The 17,624-nt window shown below is 51.3% G+C and overlaps 1 protein-coding gene across 3 annotated transcripts in view; it reads right to left on the reverse strand.

Annotated features, from left to right (window-relative positions):
- Positions 1-42: 42 nt before the first annotated feature.
- Positions 43-17,624, reverse strand: part of LOC113216637 (cadherin-87A) — a 44,470-nt gene continuing 26,888 nt past the window's right edge. For all 3 annotated transcript variants that reach the window (XM_052273487.1, XM_052273488.1, XM_052273489.1), the window contains 31 exons: positions 8,033-8,130; positions 7,740-7,948; positions 7,325-7,471; positions 7,103-7,228; positions 6,884-7,018; positions 6,599-6,791; positions 6,405-6,517; positions 6,124-6,321; positions 5,893-6,048; positions 5,566-5,804; positions 5,380-5,491; positions 5,121-5,282; positions 4,868-5,032; positions 4,652-4,775; positions 4,332-4,523; positions 4,159-4,256; positions 3,893-4,048; positions 3,654-3,786; positions 3,355-3,570; positions 3,093-3,250; positions 2,734-3,006; positions 2,477-2,657; positions 2,192-2,400; positions 1,919-2,116; positions 1,670-1,841; positions 1,380-1,582; positions 1,164-1,287; positions 956-1,070; positions 486-836; positions 265-400; positions 43-182 (listed from right to left, as the gene is read on the reverse strand). In XM_052273487.1, coding sequence (XP_052129447.1) covers positions 54-182; positions 265-400; positions 486-836; positions 956-1,070; positions 1,164-1,287; positions 1,380-1,582; positions 1,670-1,841; positions 1,919-2,116; positions 2,192-2,400; positions 2,477-2,657; positions 2,734-3,006; positions 3,093-3,250; positions 3,355-3,570; positions 3,654-3,786; positions 3,893-4,048; positions 4,159-4,256; positions 4,332-4,523; positions 4,652-4,775; positions 4,868-5,032; positions 5,121-5,282; positions 5,380-5,491; positions 5,566-5,804; positions 5,893-6,048; positions 6,124-6,321; positions 6,405-6,517; positions 6,599-6,791; positions 6,884-7,018; positions 7,103-7,228; positions 7,325-7,471; positions 7,740-7,948; positions 8,033-8,111 — 5,202 coding nt within the window. In that variant the 5' untranslated portion in view covers positions 8,112-8,130 and the 3' untranslated portion in view covers positions 43-53. The remainder of the gene's footprint in view (positions 183-264; positions 401-485; positions 837-955; positions 1,071-1,163; positions 1,288-1,379; positions 1,583-1,669; positions 1,842-1,918; positions 2,117-2,191; positions 2,401-2,476; positions 2,658-2,733; positions 3,007-3,092; positions 3,251-3,354; positions 3,571-3,653; positions 3,787-3,892; positions 4,049-4,158; positions 4,257-4,331; positions 4,524-4,651; positions 4,776-4,867; positions 5,033-5,120; positions 5,283-5,379; positions 5,492-5,565; positions 5,805-5,892; positions 6,049-6,123; positions 6,322-6,404; positions 6,518-6,598; positions 6,792-6,883; positions 7,019-7,102; positions 7,229-7,324; positions 7,472-7,739; positions 7,949-8,032; positions 8,131-17,624) is intronic.

The following is a 17,624-nucleotide window of genomic DNA, read 5'->3' on the forward strand; positions in this document are numbered from 1 at the left end:
ATTTAATTAAAGGGTCTGAAGCACCTTCATTTCAGTGTTATGATGATAAACACTTACCAATGTCTGAAACAACAACAGACAACTACCACTGTGACACAGCCAACAAAGAGCACAATCAGTAGAGCTATGAGAGCAGCAAGTGCTGAGTCTATTGCTTCTTCCTTAGGTGTCACATATGCTGGCTGTAACAGCAAATTTTAAGTCATAGATCGCAAACACAAATTAACTTCACATTTAGTTAGAGTTATACTAATAAATGCATACCACAACATTTTCAATTGCAAAACCTGCATAGTAATCCTTTAGAAAATCGTATTTAGCATCTATAACTTTTAAGACTTCAGGAATAGCAGCAATTGTGTTTGAAGGAGTGTCAACTACATGAAGGTACATGTCACTCCTAAATGAGAGAAAACAAATCACATTGATGAAAACTTAAGAAAAAAAGAAATTATAGTCCACAATAATTCAGAGGCATTCCTTACCAGTCGGGCCTCGGACGGCCTTGGCTATTGACGTGAGGTCCAATGCCATCAACAACCACCAAGCGCTGGGTGGCATTGGATAACTCAGCGACAATCTCCGCTTGCTGAGCATGAACTTCACTAGGTGGTCGAGATAAAATCACACGAATTAATTGAGATGGTTCATACAACCAAACATGAACTTTTGTGCGGGTCTCTCTTTCTGGCAGAGCTTGTTCTCTTGCAACAACATCAATTATGAATCTATCTTGATTATATTCAGCCATGTAATTAGAAGTTCGTAACTGTCCACTCTGGGTGATGTTAAACGGACTGGGTACAATAGATCCAGATGACCTATTTGATCCATACCTGTAAAATAAGTTGAAAAATAATTTATGTTTTGGACTTTCTTTAGTTTATAAGATAAGATTTAAGTTGGCAATGGATGATAAATATAATTATAAAAGTGTACAAATAAGTTCAATTACTTGTATAAGTTAGATGCAGCAATATAGTATATTATTGAGCCATTAATTCCTAAATCAGGATCTTTGGCTGTAAGCTGGACAACAAGCTCATCAACATTGGCCATTGCATTGACTCCTGAAACAGTTTAATTAGATAAAATAAGGTAAGCTTCAGATAATAATAGCCAATAAATTATATTTCCCCCAAGAATCCATGGGGATACATTACCCGCATAATAATTTGAATGCTCAAACTGTGGAGCATTATCATTTTCATCAAGGACTGTGATGAGAACATGGGCAATGGTAGGATCTTGCTGAAGCTCATCATCACTTAGAGCATTAAGTTCATCCTGAGGATATGATAATCAATACCGTTACATACATAAACAGGTGGATATAATCTTCAATTCACACTCAATGACAAATAATGTTTTGAAATTACCTTGGAAATATAAAAATCAGGATCATTACTAGCTTTAATGTAAAGCTCATATGAATCCTCCTTTTCTCTGTCGAGTGTGGCATTTGTGTAAAGCGTACCATCTGTTCGCTCAATTGTGAACAGGCCTGAACCACTGTTCCGCATTATGTAGTAGTAAATTCGGGCATAAAGACCTTCATCTGGATCCTGAGCTTCTACCTTTCCTATAATTTCAAACAAAGTTAGGATTGCAAAAACTACAAGTTGGTTATCATTTTGAAAGTTTCTTCCAATCAGAGAAAAGAACTTACCAATTTTGACATTAATGGGTGCATTTTCTGGAGCACTAAAATGATATGGGTTGGTCAGTGGTCCTCTTGTAAATTCTGGATTGTTATCATTAGCATCAATTAAATTAATTGTGAGAACTCTGAGAGTCTCATAGCTTGTAGGTGATCCGTGGTCGCGAGCAACAAGAACCAACTGAATACCAAAAAATACTTTTACATTTTCCTCTTCTAAAATTTGAAGAAAGGAACAAACGGCATTCTGATACATACCTCATATTTTTCCTTGGCCTCTCTATCCAACAGTACCTTCGTGACAATTTCTCCAGTTTCATCATTTATGTAAAATTCTTCTGTCTCCTGAACATTTTGATTGTCAACCTTGAAATGGTATGTAACATGACCATTTTCACCACCATCACCATCTACTGCTTTAACCGTGAACACAGGGTAGCCTGCCTCAGCGTTGCTCTGGAACCCAAAAACATTTCATCAGTTTTTGGTTGAATACTCAGGCTTTTCTTTGAGAGTGGGGGCATTACTTACCTCGGGAATTCCAATGGAAGCATTAGTCGATCCAGGCTGAGTGAAAAGTGGCTTGTTGTGATTAACATCAAGAACAGTGATATTCACATCTGCTCTATCCATAAAATGGCCATCACTTGCTTCAACCAAGAGATGGAAATGACGCTCAGCCCCTACTAGAGATGAAGATGCAAAAAGCACCCCAGTTTCTGGATCCACAGCAAAAGCACCTAACAGCCAATGGAAAAAAGGTTGTAAATATTGGAGATATGAAGAACATAACAAAAGGAAAATTATTTTACATACCGCCACTGTTTCCGGAGACAATGGAATAACGCACATGAGCGTTTTCTCCTTGGTCAGGGTCTTCAGCTCGTAGTTGTACCAGAGGAGAATTCAGAGCTACTGTTTCTTCTACAGTGGCTCTATAACTATGTTGTGTTAAAACTGGTGGGTTATCATTTACATCAAGAATTCTAATTGTAACCTGCAGAAATCAACATAAATTATAGACAGAGACTTTTTGAAAAAAAGAAAACTAGTGAATGATTGAATGCACTTACAGGAACAGCAGCTGTGCGACGAGTGTCTGGGGGAGCTCCATCACTTGCCATCACCTGAATAGTTATTTCAGGAGTTGCTTCTCGGTCCAATACTCTAGGGTGTGCAACAGTGATCTCCCCACTATCCCGATCAATCAGAAAATCATTGCTATGCTCGCCAATTAGTTGATATGTAACTACACCAAATACACCATCATCCTTGTCTGTAGCTTTGACTTTAACAACAACAGTACCTGCAGGGGCATTCTCTTTGACTGCCGCCTCATACTTTGCCTAGAAAAGAATTACCGAGAGTGAGTAATTAATGGTAATCTTCATAGTAATACAATATTCATTTTTAAGACTGCAGTGAAATATACCTGAGAAAACACAGGGTCCATATCATTAATATTTATGACATTGACCAACACATCAGCGGTGGATGACAAAGGAGGAGCCCCAGAGTCATAAGCTACAACTGTAAAATTTAGACTGTTGTTTTCCTCATAGTCAATGCGTCTTGTAGTCCTAACAACACCTAGAATAGAGAAAAAATAGTAACCCCAAGCTTTAGTTGGTATCTATTTAAAATAAGAACTAATTTCTAGTCAACCAAGGCGTAGATGTTTCTGTTCCTCTTACCAGTCACATTATTGATTTCAAAGTATGCTGATGAAGGAACTATAGCATATCCTTGAATGTTGGAATCTGCATCAGTGGCAGTGAAAGTTCCAACAGTTGTACCTACTGGCTGCTCTTCAATGAGGTCAACCTTGTAACGAGGATCTTCAATAGTCCAAGGCTTTGAAAACATTGGAGGAAAATCATTTACATCAATAATGTTTACCACCAATGTACCTGAATGGGCAGAAAAAAATCCATTAGACCAAAATTAGCAGAGACCTGGATGAAACAGAATTTTTCAAATCACCTAAATTTACCTTTTCCTTGTTGCATAGTAGGTGCTGTAATATCTGTCACTAGGACAGTAATTCTCACAACAGCCGCAATATCACGCTGTAGAGGTTTGGCTACAGATACTTCACCAGTAGAACTATCAATGTTGAAAAACTCCTAATAAAAATTGTATATTAGAAAAAAAAGAAAAACATTGGTTTGGTCTGTAATGCAATTGCAAAATAAAAATTTAAATTAAGTTCATAGATGAAGTATGTCATACCTTGTAATCTTCACTATCGCTTACGGGTTTGCCATGTTTGTCAATGGCAGTGATTGGTTCTGAAGCAGCAAAGTTCAATGCATCAGAACTGTTTACATCCAAATCAGTTGCATTCAGAATATAGAATATTGTTCCTGGTTGAGTATCCTCAGTAACCTAAATAATTAAAATGGAAAAAAAATAAATAAATAAAATCTTTAAAATCAAGACTACTTAAAAATGATAAGTAGTTCTCCCAGAACTTTGCTTCTTTTCATAGAACTTACAGCTGCATTTTGAGTAGCTGGGACAAAAAATGGTGCTTTATCATTGGTGTTTAAAATATTGACCATCAAAGTAGTTGTTCCACTAAGCATTGGAATACCTAAAAAATAATGATAAAATTATAAAAACTTGAATTTTGTTAATTATGATTTTAGCATAGCAATAAAATACCTACCGCCATCTACAGCAATGACTTCAATGTTGTATAATCGTCTTCGGTCAAAGTCTAAATGGTTTGCTACTGTAACAACACCTGTTTCAGGCTCAATAGAGAAGTCATCAAAAGCCCCCTTTTGAATTTTGTATTTTATTTGGGCATTGACACCTGCATCAGCATCCATTGCAACCACTGTATCCACTGTTGTGCCTGAAAATAAAATTGTTTTGCTTTTTTAATAAAAACCAATTGAAAATAAGGCAAATATGCACGAGAGATGAGGGGAGTAATTACACAATAATTTGAAATGGATAAGGTATTACATGCTGGACACTCACCAACAGGAATATCTTCCGGTAGAGAAGCAAGATAAGTTTCTTGTTCAAATTCTGGGTGGTTGTTATTAACATCAAGAACAGTTATATGCACAATGCACTGAGAGCTGAATTTACCGTCTGAGGCCTACCAAAAAAAAGTAACAAAAGTTAAAAAAGTGACTAACTTGTTTTACAGTAACCAGGTAGTTAAAAAGAAAGAAAACCAATATAATTCACCTGCACAGTTAAGGCAATAGTATCAGTAGGAACATTGGTCATATCCAATCCGTCAGGATTTGAAACCTTCACCTCACCAGTGTGGGTATCAATAGAAAACAAATTTTGAATGTTGCCCTGTTTGATAGAGTACATGACTTCAGATGTTTTATCAGCATCTCGTGCCTGGAATTGAGAAGAAAATTATCTTATGAAAAATATCCATTACTGTAATTTTTTTCATTGAACAATTTTTCTTATAGATTATGCTTACCTCCACAACCAAAGGTGGCTCAAAGTTTGTGGCTCCTTCATCAATGACAGCAGTATAGTTCTTGTTTGTGAAAATGGGTGTGTTGTCATTGGAGTCAAGAAGAGATATTTTCAGAGGGACAACAGCAGATAACCCAGATGGTGATCCCTCATCGTCAGTTACCTACAATGGTCAAAAAAAGTAAAAGTAAATAAATTTATCAAATTGAGATACATTACAATTACGACAGCCAGGTTAAAGAAGAATCAAAAACACATGCCTTGTAATTAAGGTAGTAAACAGGTTTTGTCTCAAAGTCCAGGCAGGACCCTGATCCTGGATTCTCACATGGTGCAACTAGAATTACCCCGGTCTTTTTGTTGACAAGAAACCTAAATAAAACAGTCATGAGAGTATGCCGCCACTAAAACAAATTTATTACATGAAAACCAATGTTAATACATACTTTTCAGCTCCATCTCCAATTAGCTGATAAACAAATCCATCCTCTCCAAAACGTCCATTATCTCTGTCATGAGCAGTGATTGTAGTAATTACAGTGCCCGGAGATGCACTTTCATGAACACTTGCTGAATATGCCTCCAAGTCAAAAACTGGCGCATTATCGTTTTCATCAGTGACTGTTACAGTAACTGTAGCAGTGGAGGACAGCCGCTCTTCCGTGTGGAGCTCTTCTGCAACCACCTAATAAAACAAATATTATGTGCGATTAGAGAGAATATTATTAGGTACTCATATTGAAGATTGAAATATTTGCTGCATCATTTCTTACAAGAATAATAAATTTCCTGTGATTAGGATTTTCATAGTCCATGGAGCCTTTTGCAACTCTTATACTGACTGATGTGGACCCTATGGCTTTGCTTGGTTCAACAGCAAATGCACCAGAAACATCTTCCAAATGCAAAGAAAATTCTGAATTTGTGCCCTGAAAGATTGGTGTATTTTTCAATTAGTAAAAGTTCCAAAGAGAAAGAGAGATGTTCAATTTAAGTATGCTTACCACATCTGAATCTGTAACTGTCATATCAAGGTGCGGTAATGGTGTTCCTACAGCAGCATTCTCTGGTATTGAAACGCTGTACTCCTTTCTATCAAACGTTGGTGGCTCATCATTTACATCACGAATAGTAACAGTAGCTTCTGCAGTAGTACTTGTAAGAGGATCGTCACTGGGGTAACCATCTACCAACTCCCTTGCCTATGAGAGCAAAGAAAGAAAAATTATTTTCATAATTCTCTTTACCATGTGGCAAAGGAATTGTTAAGCAACAATAGACATACCCTTATCTTCACTTTCAAAACACCAGTTGAATCTTCCAAAGCTTCTCTATCTAATGGACGAGCAGTTCTTAACTCCCCTGTGTTTGCATCAAGTAAAAAGTACTCCAAGGGATCTGAAAAGTACATGTGAGTTATAAGTACAGATATATGACATTGGGCTTCAAGCGCAAAAATTATATAAGAGTATAACATACTGTTGACAAGTTCATAATAAATTTGTCTTGGCTGTCCACGATCACCATCCCTTGCTTGTGCTTTAAGTACCAGAGTGCCAATAGGGTCATTTTCTTCAAGAACACCAGTTAAAGAGCCCTGAAATACTGGAGGAGAGTTCTGCACATCCTCTACTTTTACCTCAACACTAGTAGTAGAATTGAATGTGCCATCCTAGAAAATGAAAATGAAGTAAATAATTTGTAACCTAAGTAAAAATATTACTACTTTAATGTAGCACTTATCTGTAAACTTTGCCCTCTTACCGTTGCCACTAAAGTAAACTGGTAGAATTGCCTTTCGTTGTAATCCAACACTCTTTCTAAAACAATATCTCCTGTAAAGTGACTAGCATTGGCAGCAACAACGGCCACAGAAAACTTCTCGCAAGCCCCAGGAAACTGCAAAGTTTACAATGATATTGTGATAATATATAATCATTCATCTAATAAGGGTTTTAAAACAATTAGGCAAAAAAGACAAACCTGCTCTTCTTCAACGCAGGCAACTTCAAGAGTTTCCCCTGTCAGATCTGGATCTTGCAGTTGAATTCCATGGAATACAACACTGTTAGGTTTTGTATCCTCAGGAACAAGAACTTCATATGGCGTCTATAAAAAAAATTGTTATGAAAAGAAATAACCAGAGCTCTTAAAAGGCAAGTGGGAGGGTGGGTAAAATGCAATTAAATAGGAGAGTACGCTCACCCCAATAAAAGTTGGCGGGTTGTCATTGACATCGGCGATGATGACAGATACTTCCACCTGAACGAGGTTGTTTTTCCCGCTCTGAATGCCGTTGTCATCGCCTAATTCATCTTCCAGCGTGACATAAAACCTGAGCGTATCATTGATCTGCAGGGAAACAAAACATTCCGTCAGACTGCCGAGTAAAATACAGAAAGGAAACCAAGTAATGGTGCCAATGTCAGTGGAGGAGCAGATGCCGAGCACTGGAGGCGGAAGGGTTGCCTACCGCCACGGCGGCGCCTGGAGTGTCTGAAGCTGCTGGTCGGTAAAAAAAATGGGTGCAAATTGCATCGGGTGTAAGCACGTTACTCTTCTCATACGAGCAACCCCAGACACCCGAGGCACCCTCTTGGTCACCGGGGTCGGCGCTTACCTCGCGGTCCAGCGGGCGGACGACGCGGACCTGCCCCGTGATCCTGTCCACCTCGAAGCGGTCCGTGCCCACGAGCCCGTAGCGCAGCGGGGAGCCCTCGGGGTCCTCGCCCTTGAGCGTGTAGACGACGTCGCCCACGGCCGCGTCCTCGAACAGCACCAGGCCCTGCATGTCGGCGAGGAAGAGCGGCGGCCGGTTGCAGAGGGCATCTGTCACAAACAGTGAGGAGGCGTCGTTCACAAAACTGTCCCGCAGACCGCGGCGGCGCCGGGTTTACGTTTTGTCTCACTCACCGTGGCACAGCAGCGTCAGCAGCAGCAGCGGCAGGAGGGGCAGCGCCGGCAGCCGCGGGGGCCGCGAGCTGGGCGGCATGGCGGGGGCGACCCTGGGCCTGGAACAAGAGAGAAGGCGGCACGCTATAGTCCAGTCGGGCTTCTTATTAATTGAACGTACGGTTCAAGAGAGCGTGAGCGGGCAGGGCAGGGGGAGGGGGGGGGGAGGGCTGACCTGGCGGCGCCAGGCGCAGCCTAGACTCGAGCTCGCGCGGCGCCGCGGCTAGCTCACTCCCCCACACTAATACCCGGCCGTGTTGCGCGGGAGTGCTGCAGTCACTCTCTCACTCTCCTACTCCAGAGTAGTAGTGCATGTAGTAGGCCCTCGCGTGCCGGCCTTGCCCCGTGCAGATCAGTCGGGGCAAACATGCCGCCGGCCGCCGCAGTCGTAGTATAGTCATTGAAAAGGACGGTCATGTGTGTCGCAGACCCGGCAAGTTCGGAGTATAGAGAGTCCTGCTGCTGCTCCCTGTCGAGGGAAGCTAATAACATGCGCCCGTCACCATTCCATGCACTGTGTGGTAATGGGCACCTTGTGGAAGTGTGGTATGTATGCGCCGGCGAGCCTGTGTATATATGTGTGTGTGTGTGTGTGTGTGTGTGTGTGTGTGTGTGTGTGTGTGTGTGTGTGTGTGTGTCCGCGCGCCCGCGCGCCCGCGCCAGCGTGCTGACTGCCTTTGGGCTGGCTAAGTGGCTGGCATGGCAGGCGTGCGCCAGGCGCCCCGCGCCGCCAGCCTCGCGTGGCCAAATGACCAAATCCGCCGGCACACGAACACACACACACACACACACACACGCCGCTGCGTGGGAGTGCGGGCTGCGGGCCGCTAACGTAACGGCCGGGCCGGGCGCGCGCACACACACACAGTCAGCCGCAACGCGCGCCCGCCAAGTGAAAACGTTTCACACGGGCGCGGGCGGGGCGGAGGGACGGCGGACGCCTTGCGGCATGGCGGCTGTTTAGACGCATGCCGAGAATAAGAAAAGTCAGGCGCAGCGCGACGCGACGCGACTCGCGGGGGCGGAGCGGGGCGGCGCGGCGCGGGAGGTAACTGGAGGCACACTGGAGCGCACTGGAGGCTGCTGCTGCTGCTGGGCGCGCCAAGGCCCTCTGTGTGATACTCCAGCCTGCCTCGCGCTGCCCGCGGTCCGGCTTCACTCCGCTTGCTCCGCTCCGCCACCTCAGCCCGCATGAGAGCGCATCGGATCGTGTATTCACGTATGAAAAGTATCACCAGCATCGGGGCGAGCAGCAGGAAGTGCGGCAGGCGAGCACGACTTCCAGGCTGTCAGTTTCCTTCCGTCGTCATCTACGGCTCTCTCGGCGGGGAGCCCCGTTTTGCTGCAAGCGGTGCAGCAGCGATGGGCGGGGCGGGGCGGGGCGGGTTCGCAAATGGTGCGTGTTGGCCAGGGCGGACGTGGCGCGGCGCTGCGCGGCGCCTAAGGCACGACACACGTTGCGTCGCGACGCTCAGCGACACGCGCCCTTCCTCCTCTCTCTCTCTCTCATTCTCCCCCCCCCCCTAACCCAGCAGTGTGTCCCGTTAGCGAGGAAGGAAGACGAGGAAGTTAAACACTCGACTCGTCTCGGCCCCGCGAGGCCCGCCACCACCACCACCACCACCACCACCACCGCCGCGGCGCCGGCATCCGAACGGTGCGGCGGCGGCGCTTCAACCCGACGACCATGTCGATGAGGACCACCGGCAGCAGAAATCTCATTTCCACACGAACGATCCGTCACCACCGCCTGCTGCCCCTCCTCCTCCCCCAACCTACGGCAGCCCCTGCTGGCCGGCGGCGGAAATGGGCAGCAGGCACCGCAAATCCGACGCACGAGTGAATCGGGCCTCGCGGGACCGCGGCGGCGGGTCCGCGCCGCGGCAGGTCCACGGCTCGGCTCGGGCTCAGCGCTCACTCAGCGCTGCCCGCGGGGCTGCCTCGCGGCCGTCACGGGTCCCCCGCGCGGCCCCGCCGTGGCATTCCCATGGCACCCTGCTAAGGGCGCAGGCAGGCCTATGCCTCCCGTCGCCGTACGTATTTGGCCATCCTGTCCCGCCGCGGCACGCCTAACTGTTGTTCTGGCGCGGCGGCTCCCAGGATGGGCATCGGCAGCCACCACCACACCACCGTCGTCGGCCCCCGGTCGGCCCTTAACCCGCCGCCCGCGTCCTGGCTGAGCGCGTAGCGGCACCACTTCCTCAGCGGCCGGCAGAGCTATAGGGTTCGAGTCCGGGAGGAAGACGTCAGACACTGCCGGCGAGGTGCGCGGCGGGGACGGGGACGCGCGGACGGCCGCGTGGGAAGCTCCATCAAGTGCGAGTCACAGCAGCAGCAGCGAGTCATCGCGGAGCGTCCTCCCTCCGCTCGCGGACACGGCGGCCCCCCTGCTATACACCCACGACGCGAGTGCGCGGGTGGCCCTCTGTCTGATTGATGGGCAGCTCCGCGGTCACGCCGCCACGTCACGCTGGGAGTGACCGTAACGACACATCTTGCGTCACGTCACGAGAGGCTTCCCGCGGCCAGAGGCAGAGGTTTGAGCCTCCCTCTCTCTCTCCTGACCGCGGCCGCGCCGGCCGGCCCGGCCCCGGCGGCGGTGGTGGTGTCCGGGACAAGTGCCGGGCGGCCGGTTCACTTTCATTGCTCTGGGCCCGGCGAGCACACGGCGAGCTTGGGCTCCTCCACATCCACACGCTGGCTGGCGGCAATAACAATCATGAAAGCTCATGGGAGAGCAGCGCCGGCGGGGCGCGCGGGGCCGGGGCGGGACCGCGGGGCGGGACGGGGGCTGCGTTCCTTCGGTTCCTTTCTCTTCGGAAAGCGCAGCAAAGCAGCCGGGCCGAGCCCGGGAGCGGCGGCGGTGCAGCAGCAGCGGGCAAAGCGCAAGTGCCGCCAAGGCGTGTCGGTAACCAACACGTCAGGGACTGCACACGCAACGGCATCGCCGCCCCGGGCACCACCGGCCAAGCCCCCCAGCAGGCCGCTTCGAGAACCTTGCCGGGGTAATTCATCCAGAACATCATCGAAGAACACTTGGGTGCTCGGACTTCCCTCGCGTTCTCTAGCACCTTCCTTGAGTCCCGGAGCGGATCACAAACACAGCTTATTGTGGTCATGCCATAGGTGTGGCCACGTGGGATTCGACGTGCTAGGACGTTCCATATTTCGGACCACCTCCACAATCCTTCACCTCTTGAGCTCACCTAGGATCTTCGCTTCGCCCTGCTTGGACACTTCCCTCGTCCTCTTACGGACGTCCCGGATCACCTCTACATCATCTACCCAAGAGCACATCTGGGGCCTCCTGTCTGCTTGGACTTCCCCGTGTGACCTTCTCTCGGACGCCCTCTTTGGAGTCGCCTTGAGCAGGCCCCGCGAGGCAGACCCTCCCTCCTCCCTCCACCCTGTATGCACTTCTTCCATAGGATTGCACCGGGCCTCGCCGCGCGCCTACCACGGCACGCTGAGCACGAATGCAGTTTTTATTTCTTTTCCACTTATAAACTCTTAATTTCCTCGCTGATAATTCACTATCGCGAGCCGTGCGGTCGGCTAGCGTGCAAGCGCGTTCTTATGGACCGCGTGCATGTGAATCGACACTGCCGCACGCTCGTTTGACGGCCCCACCCAGCCGCTCCGCGCCGCGCCCGGCTCCCATCTGCATCGAGTTGTTCCTCTCCGGGCCACGCAACCCCACGCCACGTAAGTGTTATGCCCACGCCACGCGCGGCGGCGGGACCCCACAACAACAAAAACAACAAACGCGGCGCAGACTCGACATTCTCATTATTCCACGACAGGCGTAATTACACTATTTTCGATCTCTGTAAAAGTGAGTTTTGACGTTCACGACAACGAGGCAGCAGCTGCTTTCCCCCCCTTTACTACTTCAGATTCCCCCCCCCCTCCCCGGTCCATACCACACTACTTCACACAAGACAACAACAACAGAGGCTGGTTAGCTCATCCACCATCGGCTCAGTCAGCCCTCCCCGCTGTTCGTGTGATTAACTACTACCTTCCTCTCGCAGTCGTTTGTTGTTCGGCAGGGTTATGTTTTACCTTGCGCGTTCCCTTTTGTTCTTCATTTCTTTTACACCCACTGCCGCCGCTACCACTACCGCTACCACTACTGCCACCGCTGCCCTTTTTTCCGTCTTTCTTTCATATCTTCTCGAGAGATGATGATTATAAGTCGTGAAAGTTGTACACTCTGCGGCGGCACCTCTGGCACCTCCCCCGCAGCAGGGCGCGGGTGCGCCGCCGGGGCCGGCGGCGTGCGGCAGGACGCCGTGAGACCGGCCCGGCCTAAGCTTTTGTTTCTGTGTATCACACACACACACACTCACTCACACACACAATCTCTCTAATAAGCAATCGATTAAGCGCACACACACACCTCCCTTGACGGACAGCCGCGGCGGCGGCGGCGGCTCCTCTCTTTGTAACGCCCTATACCCGTGGCTTGCGCGCTGCTTATAAAGCCTTATTAAGGCCTAGCGCGGCACGGCGGGAGAGAGAGGAAGATGAAGGGTGAAGCTAAGTACAGGGCGCCGCGCTCGCCGCGCTCGCCGCGCTCGCCGGGCTAGCCAAGGGGAGCCCGTCAGCCCCGTCCCTCCGCGTAGCGTAGCGCCCCGGGGTGCGTGCGCGACGTGGGCGCCCCCGGGGCCGGGCGGGGCACTTCCCTCCGACCGCCGCCGCCGCCGCTCTCTTTCTCCAATCACATCATCCGCTTTCACGGCCAGTCAGAGATGCCCGCGCACCGATACCTCGAGCCCGCAGCGGCATAGGCCGGCGGCGGCTGTCACTCGTCGAGATATCGAGACAAAACTCGCCGCCAGCGGTGTCGTGGCGGCGGGGGAGCGGGGGCGGGCGACCCCCTTCTCCCCCAATCGAGATGTTACGCCGGCACCTCCCGATGACAAGGGCTTTAATACCCCCCCGATTGATTAAAATGGAAACGCCCGGGTGTCGAAGATGTTATCATCCCTTCTGTCGGCATGCGGCGCACGGACCCCGCGGGATCATAGGGGCTTAACGCCCCTTCGAGGGGAACCTGCACCGCACCGCTCCTCTGGTCTGGTGCATCATGGACTCAGCAGCAGGATCAGCAGCAGCAGCAACCAGCAGGAGGAACAGAAGTGAGTCTGTGCAGGAATGAGGAGCCGAGCCGCCCCCGCCTCCTCCACCCCGTCACCTAGAGCATGAGCAGCATGACGGACCCGCGGCCGCAAGCCGCCGAGTCATGGAGTCATTCACCCGCAGTAAAAGTCGTGCAGGCTTGTGCTCGCTCGCTCACTTTGAGGCTTGGGGGATACCATCGCAGATCAGGACCCGGCCCGGCGGGCTGCCAGCCCCCTATCCGGGACCGACCAGCGCCCGCCAGCCGCCACTCTTACTTCATGGCGTTTCATAATTAAAATGGTCCGTGCGTCCGTACCGTACGTAAGCACTTTGCTTTACTCCGGATGCGATAGCAGAGCGGATCACCATCACCACCGCCGACCGCCGCCGCTGCCGACTCTCTCACCAGCTCGGACCGCGGGCCGCGGCGCCAGCAGCCAAGGAAACGCTATGGCCAAGAACGACGACGGTCTCGGAAGGGGTCAGACCTTCCTTTCGATCAAACGCATATACGCCACGCAATAATTATAATGGCTTCCAATAAACTTATAATTGGCCGTGAACGCCGAGGAAAAGATATCCCGAACCGTTAAAGCCAAACGGATAATTGGCATTTACGAGAGGGGTGGAGCTCGTCGCCTGCGAGACTCGGGGTAGGCCGCCCCGCAGTACACACATGCACTGCAGGCAAAAGGTTGCCTACCTACCAGGCGCCATGGGAGCTCGTGAACTTTTGCAGTTTTGTAGAGGCAAACGAAGGACGTACTCTCTGGATGATCCCCAACCGTGTACTAGTACTAACCGCAGTGTACACAAACAAGTGAAACCTCGGGAAACGTAGACAGAGAAAAATGTGCTGTGGTAGGCACACTAGTGTGTCGTTGTACTTAGCAATTGCTGAAGTACATTTTTCCTTGTGTGAACTTACAACTTAAACTGCTGGGTCTGGGTTTGCAGTGCGAAGATAGTAGCTTTATACGTACAGTACGTGGGCATCCGGTACAGACGAGCCCAACCATGATTTTAAAAGAAAATATTTTCAGTCAACGCGAAGGGCTTTTAATTTTATCAAACATGCGGCTCAAGCGACGACAATAAACACAAGGAGCTCTCCAAACCTTGACCCACAATAATTTTCTGTCCCGCTTTTTAAAAGCCCCATAATAACTGTTTGGCCGTTCCGCTCCTGGCTCGCTGCTGAATTGGACCGTTTCAAACGGCAGGCAAGTTCGCGAGTCGTCTTTTGGAGCAGAGGCAGCAGAGGCAGCAGATAGCTCGCGTCTGGCTAGGCTCACGCCCCCCCCCCTCCCCCCGACTAGCTGCAGCAGCTGCAGCATCTGCGAGGCGCTCCAAGACAAAGGGCACCGTGCCGCAGCCCCGCTGCTCGACGCTCCAGTTCCAGTGGACCGCGCCCGGATAGGGAGGTGTATTGAGCCTCCAGCTCGCCTCCTGCAAGCTGGGCCACATCACAGGATGTCGTGCAGGCACTCGGCACAAAGCCTGCAGCAAACCTGCAGTAACGAACGCGATCTCAAGTGAATCAATTTTGAAGTTTCGGCTTCCATGAAAACAACCGTGTTGGTGCACGTGCACATGGTCGATTTGTTGCTCTGCCGTGCTGGCTGGCGTCCTAGGCGTCAAGAGACAGGAATCTCGCGTAAACTCGACGCTGGTCAGCTCAGTTGAAAAAGTTCGGGACGACAGTGTAGCCAAATAGCCCCGGCTCACGATCAGATCTGCCCGGCCCAGCGGTCCAGCTCGACACGCGCGCATTTGATTGATTGATGCCGGTCGATTGCCCCATGACATAAGTTGGAACGGTCCTGGGAATAGAGATCCTGCATCGCGATTTCGTTCTCCACGGTAAAGCGATTCATCTCTCTCGGGGGTCTGCTGCTGCTGCTGCTGCTGCTGCTGCTGCTGCTGCTGCTGCTGCTGCTGCTGCTGCTGCTGCTGCTGCTGCTGCTGCTGCTGCTGCTGCGGGGGGCGCCTGCGCGCATGGGAACGAGCGGCTAGGCTGAGACCGGCCACGGCTCGGCCAGCACATGCAAAGGTCAGCTGCTGTGTGGGGCCAGCGCGCCCAGCCCTTGCTCTGCATCCGCTCAGCGCAAACTGCGTGTGCGTATAGACTGCTGCACATATTTCAAGCGCGTGTGACTGAAAATGTTCCAAGAGTTTCGCAGTGCGAGCGAGCACCGCGACAATATTTTGAAACAAGTTATATACGAAATTGATCCGGTGATCGCATATCATTCTAAAACACACAAATACATTTTCCGACCGCTCCTTTTCTTTCTTTCTTTCTTCGGTCAGGCGTTTCCCAACTTTCAGAAAATGCGAAAAAATGAGTTTTGACGATGATAGTTTGCGAAAGTATGTGCGGCCGCTTATGCTGCTGTGGTCCGTCGTGCGGAATGTCGTGCGTCTCCTCCTCCTTTTTGGAATTGAAGTCTTGCATGACGCCGCGCCGCCGGTGGGCGTGGACGTCACGGGGCGCTCGGCGCAGCAGCGCACCCGCTGCAACCCGAGCCTCGCGGCGGGGCGGAGCGGGCGGGGAGGGGCAGGGCGGTAATGCACCCAGACACCAACAGCAAGCTCTGCATCGACCGGACAGGACGGGCGCGACTGCGGCCTCTCTGCCGCTCGGCCGGTCCTCTGGACCTCGGGCTGGACTGGACGGCGCGCAGATGCCATCTGACACCCCCCACCCCTCCCCTCCCCCTCGCGCCGACATGCATGGAGAGGTGTCCAGCTGAGCCAGACCCAGAGGTGACCGTTACCTTCAGCTTTCTTGGAGCCCACTTGGGGGCCCCCCCGGTCTCGGTCGGGCTCGAGGCGACCCGTCCAGCGACACCGCGACGCGGGCGCACGCGGGCGCGCCAAGCCAGCCAGGAGGGGCACTTGAATGCAAGCTTAAACGAGCCACACATTTTTGTGATCACAGACACACACACACACACTTTGATCACACTACAGCACTACCCGTCCCACGCGCATGCATTCTATTGGTCGAGCGTATCGGACGCCCAACGCCTCACTGTGACACACACACACAAGTCCTCGGCGCAGAGTAAGTTATGACAAAGTGGTTCGCGCACACCGATAGAATGACGGCGGCCGTTCGCCGAGACTCGATTTGATCCTCCCCTTCCAATCCTCCCGACATGTCGCAACGCGGCCGCGCGTCCCTTCCGTCTACATTACGACTTTGTCACAACTCGGCTCCAGCTCGATAGCTCGAAGCACTATGCGAGAGCGGCGGCGCAGAGTGCGGGGCCTGCGGGCCGCACTTGCATAATCTCTCTCTCTCTATCTGTCTCTTTCTGTCTGTCTGTCTCTCGAACCGAAGTGGGTCCGGGGCCGCCCAACTTTGCCGATGCGGGGGTGGGGTGGTGGGTCTCGGGCGGAAGTCACGAGCGGCGTCGTCAGGTGAGCGAGCGCTGCCGATATGACGATCGCGGGCATTCTCTCTGGATCGGCAAGGTTATACGACACCGATGCGATGACTGATAGGATCGCACACTCGCGATGCAACGGTGCACACCTTTTCGCTTCGCCACGCTGCTGCTCCGCCGCGGGACCTCCTCCTCCAGCAGCCGGGCTGGGCTGGGCTGGGCTGACCCTCTCCCGAGGGCCTCCAGGGGACGACGAGGCAATGCCCCCCCCCCGTAACGGTGTCGGAGAGGACGAGGTGGTGGTGATCCGGGAGAGAGATGCAAGCACAGGCCCGCCGCCCGCCGCCGCAGCTAAACCTCTCGCGTGTGCCAAAGGAGTGTGGCGCAGGTACAGGCGCACTGCAAACCCCCAAGCGCAAATGTCGTACACTTGTAGCTGAGTGAACAACTACTCTCACGCTTATTGGAGGTGGAGGTGTGCGAATATATTGCATAGAACGTATATGGAGTTCCAAGGAACATTCACACCCACCCTCACCTAGATGAATGGAAACTTAACATTTCAAAAAACGTACCCCTGTGTGCGACATTCGCGTAGCAGTCAATGTTCTTCAGTGGATGGCATGTTTCTACATCAATGGAAACACCCGATAAGGCTGCGTCAGAAAATAATAAGTTGCGTTCCATTTCCGTCCTTGACGACAGACGGGGCCCGACTCGGCCGGCGAGTAGTGGTTGTCTCCCTCGGTGCGGCAGGGAAGTGCCAATTAGGCTCGCCCGAACGGAGCGGCCGAACGCATATATATCAGCGGCCGCAGCGGAGCCTGAACAAACGGATAGCAAGGAGGCGAGTCGTCTCATAAAAACCGGCGCGGTGCTCCGCTACGTCGCCCCGCCCCTCCCCGCCCCGCGTTGCAACATTAACAAACGGGACCGTCCGTCCGTATGCCTCCCTCTCCCGACCTATGCCGCACAGCAGCGCCCCACTCCCCGTGTCGAGTTAAAGTTCAACTAGTCCGACCCCGTGCCCG

This window comes from Frankliniella occidentalis, unplaced genomic scaffold (assembly GCF_000697945.3).
Source record: "Frankliniella occidentalis isolate FOCC.00 unplaced genomic scaffold, Focc_3.1 Scaffold275, whole genome shotgun sequence".
Lineage (NCBI taxonomy): Eukaryota > Metazoa > Arthropoda > Insecta > Thysanoptera > Thripidae > Frankliniella > Frankliniella occidentalis.